Here is a 17,132-nt window from a genome sequence, read left to right on the forward strand (position 1 = left end):
TTGGTACCTACTCGACATCACTTAACAACATAAGAACAAGGTAGACCCCAAGTTGTTGTTGTTAAGTGCTGTCAAGTCCGTTCTGACTCATTGAGACCTGTATAAGGCTGTAAATCTTTGCAGACGCAGGAAGGTCTTTATCTTTATCCCACAGAATGAATGGTGGGTTCAAACTGCTGACCTAGAGGTTCCATAGTCCTTACCCTCTAGAGGTCCCACAGCTTATCCTCTAAAGCCACTGTGCTCCTGATATTCCAAGTACTGTGTAAAAAATACTTCATATACAAGAGAGGAACAAACAAATAGAATGTGGGACCTTATCCAGAGAAGCATCAGCACCAGAGATGGAGGTAGAGATGGGGGCATGGAGGACTCTAGATTCATCAACTAAGAAGAGAAGGACTAAGAACTGGTGGCCAGGAGCAGACTTGCAGAATGCGCCCTTTGGAGATGTAAATTATTATATATGCCTGAATGGTTTTTTTTTGTTTGTGTGTTTTTTAAAAAAAAAAAGCTAAAGTGGATAAAGAGAAATACTTTTAACTGATGGTATATGGAGGGGATTATAATCAATGTAATGAAACAAGTTATATGAATTGTTGAATGTGAAACTGATGTTGTGCCCTGTAAACTTTCATTCACTCAATCCACAATAAAAACCTTAAATTAAAAAAAAAAAAAACTTCATATAATTTATCTTGATTAATCGTCATAACCAAACCTAAGCCAAAAGCCATTGCCACTAAGTCATTGTTCATAAGATTTCTAAAGCTGAAATGTTTACAGATTTACAGACAAACACATCTTTCTCCCACAGAGCTGGCTGGTGGGAGCAAAAAAGACCCTTAAGGAAATAGAGTAGTTCATTCTGTTGTACACAGACAGGGTAGCTATGAATCAGAACTGACTCGATAGTACCTAACAACAAATTATTACCACATAAGCTTCAAGACCCCACATCCACAAACCCCTTTCAAAACACACAGTTACATTTGCATAAAATCTATAAAAATATTTTTTCATCGTAAATGTTATCATTGGTTGCCATCAAGTCTACTCTGATTTAGGAGATCCCTGTATGTTGGATAGAACTGTTCCTTAGGATTTTCAAAGACTGTGACCTTTCAAAGCAGTTCACCAGGCCTATGTTCTCAGATGCCTTTGGATGGGCTTGAACTTCTAGTCTTTGGGCTAATGGTCAAGTGCTTAAGTGTTTACAACACTTGGGGACTCTTTATATTAAATTGTTGTTAAGTGCCATCGAGTCAATTCTAACTCACCATGACCCTGTACAGAATTTCCAAGGAGCAGCTGGTAGGTTTGAACCACCAACTTTTCAGTAAGCGGTACAGTGTTTATCCTACAGCACCATACCAAGATCTGCTCCTAATCATGCTTCTCATTTTAAAGGAAACTGCGGTTCACAGAGATTAAGTAACTTGTCCAAGTATTCATCACTAGGAACTGATAAGAGCTAAGACTTAAACTGAGGTCTCCCTAAGTTCCGAACATAAGGACTTAACCATAGTACCAAGGCTGGACCTCTGTCCTTACTATTCACACTACCTGGAATGGCCATTCTTCCCATCTCTGCTTTCATCACTAGATACCTAGCAGAATCCTATGTGTCCTATAAAGCTAACTAAAATGTTACTCCTTCATCATAGCGTTCCCTGACCCTTCTGGGCAAAATGAGATATCCTTTGGATATCTTACATTTTAAACACCTAAAGCAGTATGTTGTTGTTGTTGTTGTTAAGTGCCGTTGAGTCGATTCTGGCCCATAGCGACCCTGTACAGGGTTTCCAAGGCTGTAAATCTTGACGGGAGTAGAAAGCCTCATCTTTCTCCCACAAAGCGGCTGGTAGTTTCGAACTGCTGACCTTAAGGTTTGCAGCCCAATTTGTAACCACTACACTACCAGAGCTCCTAAAGCAGTATATGTACAATATAATATAATCAAAACAATGCTTTCTGGAGTCAAAATGGCCTTTGTTCAATATGGCAATGCTATCTATTTGCAGTACATTTTTTTTTTATTGTGAATTAAGTGATAGTTTACATGGGAGAACATTAGCTTTACACTCTTCCTATCGTATTTCATCTCATTTATTTGCAGTACAATATTGAGAAAAATATTTAATCTCTCAAACACTCAAATTTATTTTGTTTAAGATAGAGGTGATAATTCTTACCACATTTATCAGGTAAGCACTCATCCATCCATTTATCCTTCCAACAAATATTTAACAAGTGCCTACTATATGCCAGGCACAGGGCACACAAGTGTGAAAAACAAATGCACAGTCCTGCCCTCCCAGAGTTCACAATCTAACAGATGACATAGGGAGTACTTGGCTAAAATTCAGGAGAAGTGTATTGTGATAAAGACCAAGGCAAGGTACTGAATAGCTACGGGACAAGCACTATGACCCAAGGTAGACTTTTAGGGGTGAGGTAAGGACAGTATCTATGAATAACAATTCAATGTTAAGTGTCTTAAAAATAAAACAGCAAAAATTCAAGACAGATACCTCAAGTAATTTCAATTTAATAAAATACTTCCACCCCACCCACACCATCATCACATGTCCCTCATTCCTTAAGCATTTGAAAACTCCTCTGCGTTTCAGGGAGTGAAGCTGATTTTTTACAGTAAGTGGGTCAACAAAAATGAAGTCTCATGCCTTGCACTGGACCATAGAAACCTCAAGACTAAAAGAAAAGGCCAAGTAATACAATCTGGTTTTCACCATTCTGTCACAACCATACGGATTTCTTAACATTTGATCTTGTTTTCTCTGTTAAAGCATTTTATGACAGAACAAGGAAATTGGTTTTACATTTTTCTGGGGGCAGAACTGCTGCATGAAGGGAGCAAACAATTGCAGCTTTCAAGAGAGATGCTAATTGTACCTTTTAAAATATTAAGACACCCTCTAAACACCCTCCACCCCTACCCCTTAAAAGTTTCTGCATCTTTCTTAAAGGTGCCGAGAAAATATTGTTTGCAGACTGACATATCCTAAGTATGGATTTAAACACATTTCTGCCCAGTGATTTAGTTCTTCAAGGGTTGTATGTCTCATATTTTCAGAAGCAATCTAAAAGAACTGGACCATCTTATCTACACAATAAGCCACAACAATCAGAAGAGCTGCATGTGACTAATAAATTCTCATAAAATGAGAATTTCCATCTTCATTTAGACTTTCTGCCAACAAGTCAGCAGGGTTAGGACTTGGAGCCTTCCCATCACAGGGAGTTTTCTCAGAAAAGATAAAGAAGGGAAGGTCTGCTCCAAGAGACCTGCTAATCTGCCTCCCTGGGAGGGTGAAAGGGAGGCGAACGTTGTCATGCTGGCAATTCTACTTATAAATGCTTTCCTTTACAATAAGATGACAGATTTAGGAGGGAGGAGATATGAGTAGCAGCAGCTGCCCACACAGATGATTACTGTAAATTCAATTATTGGAAAATTACTCTATTCCAGCCAGAGAAGGGATGAGAAGGAGAAGAAGAGGTGAAAAGACTGAACAAAATATGAAGTGAGACTAAAATTAAGTTGTATAAAAGCCACCAGGGGGAAATCAACAATCATCTAAAGAACGCTCCTATGCTTCCACAACAAAGAAGGAAATGAAGACCAAGAAAAAGTCAAACAATGTGTTTGTCAACTACCAATCCTTCTGGTACTCAGTTATAAATATGGATCATGCAAAATCATTAGCCCTGAAATACTCAAGTTATTTATATATTTATCTGTATATTTATACGTATGACACTTCTTTCTGAAAACAGAAAGCTCTGAATTTTTATCTAAAAACGGCTGATCCACAAGACACTGGGTTCATGACAATCAGTGTGTGAAAGGAAGTGCCGACTGAATCAATTCCTGCCATGAAGGACTTGCAAACATATATAAAAGAATTTAAGAATATTATGTTTTTCAAGTAACCTTACATCAGAATTGTGTTTTAAGAAATACATTTGCCCAACTAACATAGTGGCTTTAGAGTCGGATTAAAGGGTAGGATGGACTGACAGTTTCCTGAGGCTTTAATTTATAAAAGAATCTAAAATTGTGCTGAAAACATCACTGATGTTAGTAAAGATGGAAAAACTTTAGAAATAGATAGTGGTGATGGTGGTGCAATATAATGAACGTAATCAATCTCACTGAATCGTATATGTTAAAAATGCTGAAAGCGCAAAGCTTTGATACATATATTTTACCACAATTTTTAAAAAATCATTGGGATAAATTCAGGTGAAGTAAATTCTGTGTACCAGAACACCTCTTAAGGAAAGGACTGTGTGTGGACAAAGGAAAACAACAAAAGACAAGACTCTGAAAAGAAGTCTGAGGTAGAGACAGGACTAGCAATGAATCCAATGCACATATACATACCTTATATTCATTCTCACACCAGAAAAGTAGCTTCTAAACTGCCATCTAAGATAACTGGGTGTGTTACTCAAGGCAGTGCAAACTATTTCCACTCATCCATGAATCTACCTGTTGGCCATTCAAACCCACCCAGTGGTGCCCTGAAAGAAAGACCTGGCAATCTACTTCCATAAAGATTACAGTCAAGAAAACCCTTTGAACCATGTCTTCACTAGCATGAGTCCAGAACTACATGGTAACTACATGTTAGCTGCCACTAACAGCTGATTGGGATCACAGTACAAGATCCTAGACAGAATGGGAAAAAAATGTAAAACAAAATTAAAAATTATAAAAAATATGAAATTTATTGGTCTAATAGAGACTGGTAGACTCCCCGAATATAGCCCTACACACCTTTCAAACCTAGAATTGCACTCACTCCTGAAGATCACCTTTAAGCTAAACATTGTTTTTTTGTTGTTATGTGCCACCGAGTCATTTCCAACTCAGAGGTACCTTGTATAGGGTTTCCAAGGAGCGGCTGGTGAGTTTGAAATGCCAACTTCAGGTTCAAACTGACCTTACGGTCCAGTGCTTTATCCCACGGCACTACACCAGGACTCCACCCACACACTGTTGTTGTTGTTATGTGCCATTGAGTTGGTTCTGACTCATAGCGACCCTGTACAAGGTTTCCAAGGCTGTAAATATTTATGGGAGCAGAAAGCCTCATCTTTCTCCCGCGGTGCAGCTGACAGTTTTGAACTGCTGACCTTGCAGTTTACAACCCGACTCGTAACCACTACGCTACCAGAGCTCCTTACCCACACATTGTTGTTGTTGTTAAGTGCCGTCGAGTCGGTTCCGACCCATAGCGACCCTGTACAGGGTTTCCGAGGGTGTAAATCTTTACGGGAGTAGAAAGCCTCATCTTTCTCCCGCGGCACGGCTGGTAGTTTCGAACCGCTGACCTTAAGGTTCGCAGCCCGATTCGTAACCACTACGCTACCAGAGCTTAGAAAGGCCTATAAAGTGAACACTAACACTCACAAAGAGTGTACTCCCTAGGAGAATCAACAGTATGAGAAAAAAGGGCAACATGTGCCTAAAAACAAAGCTTGGAAAGTAGAAAAAATCAGGAAAGATGGAAGAACGGAAACAGGGAAGCCAAGGAAGAAGTGGGAAGAGTGTATTGCAACCAATGTCAAGAGACAAAAGCTGTGTAAATGTTGAATGGAAACTAATTTGCCTTGCAAACTTTCATTCAAATCACAACCAAATGCTTAAGAAAAAAAAAAGCTAAAATGGCAAGTTTTATGTTATATATATTTTACCACCATAAAATAATAATAATAAGCCTATGGAGCTCAGTTCTACTCTGTAGCCGATGATGTTGACTTGAGTTGCAATTGACGCAACGGCAATAAAGCATTGGGTTTTTGTTTACTGTTCTGCTGAGTAAGCCATGAGCGAAGCAGCACACTGTGTACCACCAACAAGAGTACTTTCCCTTATCCCTCTTCTCTCAGCTGTAGATAATCCCCCAGCCCCAACCCCACCCCACACACAGACTGTGGATCATAGCGGAACAAATGCTTAAAGCACAGTGGATGGGAATGGCTATCAGAACACAGCCTTCTCAAGACACTCCCAGGGAACCATGAGTGCTATCAGTGCGTCCACCACATTACCTGATATGTGGGCTCTCTATTTCTCCTTCCCATTTCATCCTTTTCCTTCCCAAATCAAAGCTCATCTTCTAACAGATCCCAATTGTCTTTAAGGCAACTAAAATATGTGATTAAAGTGATTCACGGTAGAGGATGAACCAACAGATTTTACTCTATTCTTAAGTGCCATCAAGATGGTCCCAAATCATAGCAGTGCTGTATAGGGTTTCTGAGGAGTGGCTGGTGGGTTTAAACCCTACCAACCTTGCTGTTAGTAGTCCAGCACTTATCTTCCAATTTTAGGACTTCCACACTAGGACTTCCAATTTTACTCTAACAGAGATTATTAGTAATTAAAAAGAGACATTGGTAACTTCTAAAAAAAGCCCTCAGTAAAATGCATTTGAAGATCTTCCTGTCATTTTCTAGAAGACTGATAACCCATTGCTGTCAAATCAATTCCTATTCATACAGACACTATAAGACAGAGCAGAACTGCCCAGGCAGGGCTCCAAGGTGGTAAATCTTTATAGACGTAAACTGCTACACCTTTCTCCTATAGGGCAGCTAGTGATTGAAACTGCTACATTTTCAGTTAGCAGCTAAGCACGTAACCACAGTGCCACAGAAGGGCTCCTCAGAAGGGTGATAGCTCATTCTAAACATCTTCCTGATATTGTAACTTCCCCACCCTCTATGTCATATGTCCCTGCCTATAAGCCTTCCTTATAAATACATTCAATTTGCTACTTGATTCTCGGTCAGTTTCTTACAGGAAGTGGAATATTCAGAGCATGGTTCTAGTAATATACTGTACATTTACTATATTCTACAATTAAACACTCAAAACATTCATTAATATCTGAGGTGGAAAACAGCCATACATTAATGCCACAACCAAACCAAATGCTGTATAGCACATGAGTCATCTGCTGGCTTTGTGCCAGATACTCAGAGTGGATTGAAAACTTAACTGAAAAGGAACACAAGTCAGCAGTGCCTATGATGAAGAGACCAGACTCTGTTTTCATTATAAGGGAAACCACTTAAAGAAGGAGGGAGGAAGAAAGAAAAACAAAAGAGGGAAAGAAACCAGTTGAAACTGGGCATTTACTTGAAGAGGAGCCAGCAGAATGTACATGCTAAGACACGTTCACAACACAGAGGGAAGGCATTGATCAGAAGGCTTCCTTGGCGCTATTAAATTTCTTTGGTGGCAGCCTTGGCTGGGAAGGCAAGGCACAGAAGTTGCGTTCAGGGTTCTGAGGACCAAGAAGTGGTGTCTGTGAACTTACGGGGATTGAACGGCTCAGGAATCTCGCTGAAGAAGAAGAAAGCCCGGTGTATGAGGGTCGGGGGGTGGTGCCATGTTCCTCTGTCTTGGCGCTGTGGGGACTGGGATGGTTGTTCAGGTTGCTCCCACTGCTGCTGCTTCTGTTGTATTGGTTGTTGTTGAGTTCAGGGTAATTTCTGGCAGTCGGCTGGAGGCTGCCATTCAAGAGGTTGGTGAACGGGTTGGCTATGAAACCTGGCTTAGAGGATGGTGAGGTCTTTTTGTTCTCTGGATCATCTGTTGCAGCATTCAAGTTCCCTAGAGAACTGGCTAGCCGTGAGTTTATGGAAAAGCTGAATGGGAAACACAGATGAAGATGGGGGAGAAAAACCACAAAGACAACAATGTATACTCATGCCAAAAAGCCATGTTCCCAAAGCACACATTTACAACATTAGGGCAATGTGATGAAGACAATTCTGACCAGTGTAAATGGCTTATCATTCTTGATGATATTTTAGTATGTGGTACATTGAGTTATACACATCAACTTTCTCTGTCAAAGCAGTTAATTAAGACCTAAATTAAAACACTGTGTCTGGGGATCAGTCTTAAAATGGAGTTATCTGGGAGTTCTATTTGTCCTGAGGTAGGAAGTAAATGAAAAGGGTTTTACAAGGAGAGAATAAAGAAGCAGACTTAACTACGAGATTTAACTTGTACATATTCAATCGTACAACTACACCAAATGTCCCCATCCATTTTAGTTCTGACTACATATATGAGGTGAGAAGTAACAACACTATTTATCATTTGCATGCGTAACTGAACTCCATTTTGAGAATTATGTTGGGAAACCTGGAGATTCACTAGAAAAAAGGATGCATGCAACACTTCCACCATCCTTGTCCCCAGCAATGTTAACACTGGAGTAGAGATTCCAGTTGAATCACAGCACCTTTTATGCTTTCTCTCCTTTTCCCTGGTTCCCTCCTCTGACATCACCACAACCAAATTCATTGCCTATTGCAGATTTTCTTTACCTCCTGCCAAGAAGGAAGAAGGTAGTAAAAAAGAAAAATTACCTCCTTACACTGGCTCCTGAGGACAAAGAACCTCTGTTTATCCTCTTGGCAGTTGCTGAAGGGGACAAAGACCCTTTCGAGATCTTCAGAGAAGCTGCAGATACTTGTGAAGAATTCAATCTTTGGGGAGAAAGTGGGCAAAATGTCACAAAAAGTACTATTAGTGTATTATCTTAACCACCAGCTCTGACAAGACAAGAAACATTAAAAACACCATGACAGGTCTTACTAATGGTGACAGCAGCAGTATCCATCACACAGCACAGACTCTGTGCCCTGAGCTTTCCTAAGAATCTTCTCGCCATTCACTCCGTTCATCATCACAACAGCCCTGTGAAGGAGCTAGAACTTCTGTTCCCACTATACAGCTAAGTCACTCCAAAGTCAGACCATTAGCAAGTAGCACAATGAAGACTCAATTCCAGGATTCAAATTCCTGCTCTTAACCACAACCCCATCACCCTTGGTTCCTACTCTTTCACTGTCATTCATTCCTTGGCAGATACTTGGGTTCCACTCCTTTATATTTCAAGTGTAAGCTCTCATTTCCACCCTGAACTGTCCTAGGTAAAGCCTTTGTTATTCCTTATCCCTGACTCCTCATTCACTCTCACTCACTGCCATCAAATTGGTCAGGACGCATGATGGTGGGGGTGGTGGTGTTTATGTGCCATGGAGTTGGTTGCAACACATAGCGACCCTGCACAGGATTTCTGAGGCTGTAAACCCGTATGGGAGCAGAAAGCCTCTGCTTTCACCCATGGAATAGCTGGTAGTTTCAAACTGCTGACCTTGAAGTTAGTAACCTGACTCATAACCACTACTCTACCAGAGCTCTGACTCATAGTGACCCTGCATAGAGTTTCCAAGGCTGTAAATCTTTATGGGAGCAGAAAGCCTCTTCTTTCAACCCATGGAGCAGCTGGTGGGTTTGAATTGTCAACCTCGTGGTTAGAAATCTAGCACTCATCCTATGTTGTTGTTGTTGTTAAGTGCCGTCAAGTCGGTTCCGACCCATAGTGACCCTGAACAGGGTTTCCAAGGCTATAAATCTTTACGGGAACAGAAAGCCTCATCTTTCTCCCGCGTAACAGCTGGTAGCTTCAAACTGCTGACCTTGCGGTTCGCAGCCCAATTCGTAACCACTACGCTACCAGAGCTCCTTAGCACTCATCCCATAGTACCTACTAATAACTACTATTCTTCTTTCTTAATAACAAATTCTGACTGGTCTCTAGCAAAATCTAAAATGTCTATTACCCTCACTTGGTATAAACTCCTTGTGAGCAAAGAAGCATCTCTCATTTCAATTCCCAGTGAGTAGCATGAAGAATATTAAATATACTGTGGACTACCAGAAGAAGGAACAAATCTGTATTGGAAGAAGTATACTCAGAATGTTCCTTAAAGGCAAGGATAGCAAAATTTTTCCCATGTATTTTGAACATGTTATCAGGAGGGACCAGTTACTAGAGAAAGACCTCAGCTTGGAAAAGCAGAGGGTCAACCAAAGGACCTCAATGAGAGGGACTGACATAGTGGCTGCAAACAATGGGCTCAAACATAAGAACAATTGTGAGGAATGATGGCACAGGACTGGGTAGTGTTTTGTTATGTTGGACACAGGGTCACTATGAGTTGGAACCAATAGCAGCATAGTGTCTTTATTATCACCTCTTTAAATGTAGAATAGAGAAGAGAAGAAAAATGAAGAAGGCGGGGGACAAACATGCAAAAATAGGTGGAAATAGGACTAACAAAAACAGAGGGGGGGAATTAAAGTAAGATCAATCAGTAGAGAGAAAAATGTTGTAAAGCAACTATTGCTTACTAAGGTCCCAAAATGTGCCCAGAATACAGAGCACACTGAGATTCCTGAGCCGGAACCACACAGTCCTGTGGGGGCTTCAGGAAAACACAGAATCTTGGTCATGGTAAATGTTCAAAGTACATTTTAAGAAGAAGTTATTTTAAAAGTGAAAAGACTAATATTAGTCTATTATCTTAACCACCATAAAATAGTGCATTTTCATCAGCTTAAGGGTTATGTACCTAAACAGCAGCATTTATTTTTAAGCTACTAGAAATTGGACCTTGTTAACAGTACCTGAACGGCTGCGATGCTGATCTTGGCTGCCCTTTTGTATCATCCAACCTAAGGAATAAAAACAAGAGTTCACATATCACCAGGTTCATACACTTAAAGACCAAAAGGCACATCAAATCAGACCTGTGAAAATATTAAGATTGGTGAAAGGGGAGAGATTTTACATAGGGATAAATGAAGGGGGTTCTAAAAGTTTATGGAAAAATTCCATTATATTTTAATTCTATTTTTCCACAAACTTTTTGAAGCCCTTCATACATATATTTATCCCCTTTAAAAATAAATGCTAGAAGCAGCAAGGAATTCATTTTACTCATTACTCATTTTATTTCATCTTGAATTTTATTTATAACATGTAATAAACTAATCAGAGGGATGACGTTATATATCCACTCAGGGTTAAAAATGCTTAACGATGCTATTAAGAAAGTGAAATTCTAAAAACTGAGAAAATTTCTAAGAATTAAAAAAATAAAAGTCAATGAAGGCAATTGAAAATTTCTATTGGATCAAGTCTTTTCTCTGGCTTTTTTTGCCTATTTGGAAAGTTACATACTTGTGTAATTTATCCCTTGATCCGCCTTATTTCTTTGTTTATGTATAACTTTTTATTGTGAACTGAGTGATTATAGAGTTGATTTTACATTCGACAAATAGTACACTTCATTTCCATGATTGCAATCCCCTCCATGCAATAACACTTACCCACTTCCTCTCTGTGACTCTTGTTTCCAATCCACCTTCTTTCCTGACTTTCTCAATTGCATCCTTAGGTAAGTGCTCTCCTCTCAATCTTGAATGGTTGACCATTCCACAGTGTGCATACCTCACTAGTGCTGCTGTCCCCCTTCTATACACATCTACGATTTGGTTGGAAACTGACCCATAGGGTGAGTTCATTCCAGACCTGAAGGGTTTCTTTCTGACCAGTAAGCCTGGTCTTCTTTCATATTTTTGAGTTTTGTTCCACATTTTCTCCCACTCTGTCTAGGATGTTTTAATGTGATCCCTTTCAGAGCAGTTGGTAGGTAGTGGGAGCCAGGCACCATCTAGTCCTTCTGGCCTCAAGGTCATGGTGATTGATATTCACGTGCTCTATCAATCCATTGGACTAAGTGATTCCAAGCACCTTCAGTTTGTATCACTTATCTTTTGTCCATATAGGTAAAGACCATTGTTGCACCTAAGATGGTCACTCATGAGCTTTTAAGATTCCAGCTGCAACTCATAAAAACAGGATGTAGAACAAGCATTGTGTTTGTGGGCTATGTTGTTCCAAATGACCATTATCCCCTGAAACTATGTTCTTGAGCCCACAGGCCCAGCAACTCCTTCAAGGTGTTTGACAATATTTAAAAAGTATTTATAATTTTGTTCCCTGTATGTACCAACACCAGAAAGAGCTCTGGTAGCACAGTGGTTATGAGTTGGGCTATTAACCACAAGGTCAGCACTTCAAAATTGCCAGTTGTTTCACAGGAAAAAGATGAGACTTGCTGTTCCCATAAAGATTTACAGCCTCAGAAACCCTATGCAGGGTTGCTATGAGTCAGAACTGACTCCACAGCACACAACCATCACCAACCACGCTCCAACACATTCTTACATATGTTTGTATAAACATATCCATGTACAAGAAACCTCTGTCCAACCTATATATATTTGTGGGTGTACACCTACTCTCTCTCCCACACCTGCATGCCTATTCATAGATTGTCATCACTGCAGAATTGTGTATATAACATTATTTATATTCCCTTTTTTTTTAAGTTTTTATTGTGAATTGAGTGATAGTTTACATGAGAGGATATTGGTTTTACACCATCGTTTCATTGCAATGATTATAATCTCCTCCACGCATCATCATTAAACAGTATTTGCTTCTATTTCCTCTGTGTTTTATTTGTTTTTTGGGGTTTTGTTTTGTTTGGGGGGGTTGTATACAAAAACACACAAGAATATATAATCATTTAACAACCAAAATGGCACAATTTGCAAGGCTGCCTCCTGGCCACTAGCATAGTCTTTCTCTTTCTATGAGTCTAGAGTCCTCAGCTGCTCTATCTCTCCATGTCCTCATCTCTGCCTCCATCTCTGGTGTCACTGCTTCTCTGGATAGGGTCCCACATTCCACTCATGCTCTTCTCCTTTGATGGTCCTAAAGTCCTCAGTGCCTGGACTGTAAGATTAACTACTCCCCCCTTTTTGTTACAAAACTTCTACCTTTACAATTACTCACTATTGAATCATAAGAATCTTATCCCCATCTCCTTTCAGACAAGATGAAAATTATTCAGTGGGGATTCTACCTTCCCTCGCATACTCTGAAACTAAACTCTCTTGAAACTTGTAAGCCAGTTGCTTTATGCCTTTATGGCACCCCAAAATCAGGTAGCCAATGTCTAAGTTGCCTGTCCCTATCTACCCTATGTACAGAGGGAATAGCATTGATACTTGATGTAAAGACTCCTTCCCTCTCAGTTGGTATTTTGAGCTACTACATCCATAAGTATAGGTCAAGTTCATCAAATTGTAGCATTTTACACTGTTTCCTTTATCAAAAACAAAATTATTTTTTTTTATCTTCCTCTAGTTGAGTTCTGATCATCAAGGCATCAAAGCTAGGTCAAATGGGTACTATCTACACGTCTGGGTGTTCTTATGCATCTCCCATCACTTCATATCAGCTGCTTTCAGCTCTAGCCCTCCATGGCTATGTCCTTGTCCATGGGCTCAAGACACTTCCGACCAACCAGTCCCTCCTCTTATCACTCTCATCTTCAAGTCAATGGGAGTCTATGGAATGTGGTTGAACTCAGCCAGTATCTTCATTGTTGCTTTTCTCCCTTTTCCACTCACCAGTAAACCAATGTGGTCACCAGAAAGCTTACATGCCTGCTCATGTGTTCCCTTTGAGTTTCAGTCTTGGAGGGGCATTTGTCCTGAAGGGACTTGATTGCTTGCCTTGATGGGTCCCCAGTGAACAGCTTGCTTGTTCTTGTAATAGCCAATCAGACTGCCATTTTTGTTTTGGGTTTTTCCTGCTGGGCTTTCTTTCAAGAAATATCTTCTGTTCATCTAGTTGTTCAAGGATGGCTGCTTGTCCATTCAAGTAGGAATGTTCCACCTCAGAAAGTTCTGGATGGGGCTCAGGATTCCACCCAAGTCCTATACATTAAAAAGGCTCCACAAGAAGCCTATTTCACTAGGCAAGTTCTAGAATCCCTTTTAGGTATTCCAATCAGTTATAGGCTGAAGAGGGGCTAACAAGCTTTCTGTAATCACATTTCCCAATATTCCTTTCTATCCCACTCAAGGGTCTATTTTACAATAGTGGGCAAAGTAAACCAATATTTATAAGACAGTCAAGCATCTTAACATTATTTTCCCTCTTTTATCCATTCAGACTATGCCTCGATCCCTGTATCACAGAGCCCTGTTGTTCCAAGGTTGAGCATACATCACTATTTACCTCTGTTTCATTTAGCTCATGCAAACCTGCCTCAGTGTTCCCTAATCTTGTTCTTCTATTCCCCTCCCCTCTTTTGTGTATTGCCCTCCCCAACACCCGAACTATAATGTGTCTATCCCCTACCATGTACTCTACCATCCCCTCCCACCCCCCAACCAACAAAGAATTTTTGTTGTTGTTGTTGTTCCTTTTACGGTATCTTTTCTTAAGCTTTTACAATAATGATCTTATACAATATTTGTCTTTTTATGACTGATTAATTTCACTCAGCATGTCTTCAAAGTTCATCCATATTATGTGGTGGCTTCCTTGTTGTTCTTCAAGGTAGCATAGTATTCCATTGTGTGTATGTACCGCAGTTTGTTTATCCATTCGTCCATTGATGGGCACTTAGGCTGTCTCCATCTTTTTGCTATTGTGAATAGTGCTGCTATGAACACTGGTGTGCATATATCTACTGGTGTTCTGGCTCATATTTCTTGTGGATTCCAAGTAGAAGAATTGCTGGATCATAAGGTATTTCTATTTCCAACTTTCTGAGGAAACACCATATTGTTTTCCAGTGGTTGGACCATTTTACATTCCCACCAGCAATGTAGGAGGGTCCCAGTATCTCCATATACTCACCAGCATTTATTGTAGTCTGCTTTTTAGAACTTTGCTGTTATTGCTGGTGTGAGGTATCTCATTTTTGTTTTGATTTGCATCTCTCTAATGGCTAATGGGAGTCCTGGTATGGCACTGTGAGTTAATGTGTCAGACTGCAAAGCCGTTTGAAGTGCAAGGTCAGCAGTTCAAGATCACCAGCTGCTCCTTGGAAACTCTATACAGGGTTGCTATGGGTTGGAACTGACTCGACAATACTTAACAACAACACCAGTGGCTAATGATCATGAGTATTTCTTAATATGTTTGTTGGCTGCCAAATCTCTCCCTTGGTGAAGTGTCTGTTCATGTCCTGTGCTCATTTTTTAATTAGGTTTTTTGTCTTTTTCTTGTAGAGGTGTTGTAGTTTCCTATAGATTCTAGATATTAGTCCTTTGTCTCGTATGTCATTGCAAAAGATATTTTCCCATTCTTTGGGCTACCCTTTTACTCTTTTGGTGTAATATTTTGATGCACATAAGTTTCTAATTTTCAGTTTGTACCAATCATCTATTTTGGTCTTCTGTTTGTGCAATTTTTGCAATGTTTGGTAGTCTGTGTGTGGCCTGTAATAAACCACTTAAATTTGTCCCTATTTTTTCATTGATGACCTTTATAATTCTGTATTCCCTTTAATTCCTATACTGCTCCTTGTATCTTCCCCAGTCTTCATCATTCTGTCAGGCTCCCTCTTCTTGTATATTACCTTCCCCATCACTCCAGTTAACACATGTCTTCACTCTAACCAGAAAATTACTTTCCCTTCCCTCCTACCCCTGGTAACCATCAAAAAATATTTCTTTTAATGTAAAAATCTTTTCTTGACTTTTTAACAATAGTGGTTTCATACAGTATTTGTCCTTTTGTGATTGACTATTTTCACTCAGCATAATGTCCTCCGGTTTCATCTATGTTGTGAGGTGAGTCACAGATTCATCACTATTCTTCAACATTGCATGGTATTCCATTGTGTGTATATACCAAAGTTTATTTATCCATTCTTCCAGCAGTAGGTCTTTAGGCTGTTTCCAACTTTTTGCTCTTGCAAATAGTGCTTCAGTGAGCCTGGGAATGCATATTCATGTCATAGCTCTTCTTTCTTGACAATGTTTACCAAACAGAAGGACTGCTGGGTCATATGCTATTTCTATTTCCAAATTTTTTGAGGAAGCACCAAACTGTTTTACCACAGTGGTTGCAAAATTTTACAGTTCCACAAGGTCCCAGTCTCACTGGCATTGCTGTTTTCTGGTTTTTTGAACTTTGCTATTAATGCTGGGCTTGTGATTTCTTAATAATGAAACATAAATCCATTTTTAATTAATTTTAACCACCTAAAGCAATTTATTGGCATTTCAAAGGAAAGACATTGTAAGCAAAAAAATTTTTTAACAGATTGATAATGTACACTGATCATGATGAACCTTCTACTGAACACAGACTAGACAGAACTGGGTTTGAACCTAGGTCCCATTTCTAATTTCATTCCATTAAGAAAGTATTTCACCTCTGTAACCTCAAGAAAGCAATTCACATGTGGATAATGACACATACTTTCTATGTTAACTCGCTAATCCTTATATCCAAACTACAAGGCTCTTGACCCATAGAAAGCACTCAGGAAACTTTTTTCTAAACTTTCTAGTGGGAATTGATGGTTATTACTAATCACCAGGTTTCCTATCCCATTTTTTCCATCTTACTGTAGAAAACAATTACCTCAACTTTGAGCTATAGCAATCCAGTACTCAAAGCATAGGTAAGAGACCATATCCAATCTGACTTAAGTGTTATAATGCTCCCAGATTAAACCATGGTGACAAAAAATAAATAAGTAAACAGTGTAAAACAGGAAAATAGTGGTAAACCAAAAATCAAAAGGCATAATGATATTAAAAAAAAAAGCATCAAATGTTTTTAACCATGAAGTGAAGCACATTATAAACTTAAGTTTAAAACGGCTCTACCTACCTAAATGCACAGGATGGTGAGGAGCGTGGCTGTCTCTGACTTTTTAAGGCACGTAGTTTGTCTCCCTGGGTTATACCATTCTTCATTTCCACATCTTCATCCTCTTCTAAATTATTCTGGGAAGGGGAAAAAAGCATGTTCCATAGAAAGGTCATTCCTAGTTATTTTGCTTTATATCATCTCGTTGTTAAGAGCCACTGAGTCCGTTCTGACTAATTTTGTTTTATATCTTGTTGCTAAGTGCCATTGAGTCGGTTCCAACTCACAGCGACCCTTTTAAAGGTTTGCAAGGAGCAAATGGTGGGTTTGAACCACTGACCTTGCAGTTCAAACAGCTTTGTAGTCTGGTGCATTTACCCATAGCGCCACACCAGGACTCCTTGTTTTAGATAGATGATCTTTAATTCATTTAAATGTACTATGAATTCAGCATTGCCCACAAGAACACTTAGCTATTTGCCAGCTAGTTTGGTCAAATTCAAATATAAAAGAAGTGTGGGCAAGGCTGTGGTCAAA

The 17,132-nt window shown here is 39.6% G+C and overlaps 1 protein-coding gene across 2 annotated transcripts in view; it reads right to left on the minus strand.

The window, feature by feature from the left end:
* Window positions 1-17,132, minus strand: part of CDC14A (cell division cycle 14A) — a 233,024-nt gene that overhangs the window by 14,156 nt on the left and 201,736 nt on the right. Inside the window, exons 12-15 of one of the 2 annotated variants that reach the window (XM_006830915.1) lie at window positions 16,617-16,732; window positions 10,529-10,576; window positions 8,422-8,541; window positions 7,359-7,689 (exon numbers count right to left, since the gene is read on the minus strand). In XM_006830915.1, coding sequence (XP_006830978.1) covers window positions 7,359-7,689; window positions 8,422-8,541; window positions 10,529-10,576; window positions 16,617-16,732 — 615 coding nt within the window. Of the gene's footprint in view, window positions 1-7,164; window positions 7,690-8,421; window positions 8,542-10,528; window positions 10,577-16,616; window positions 16,733-17,132 lie in introns of those variants that run through there. The other variant, XM_006830914.1, reaches the window with a different exon arrangement.

This window comes from Chrysochloris asiatica, unplaced genomic scaffold, assembly GCF_000296735.1.
Source record: "Chrysochloris asiatica unplaced genomic scaffold, ChrAsi1.0 scaffold00002, whole genome shotgun sequence".
In the NCBI taxonomy this organism is placed as follows: Eukaryota; Metazoa; Chordata; class Mammalia; order Afrosoricida; family Chrysochloridae; genus Chrysochloris; species Chrysochloris asiatica.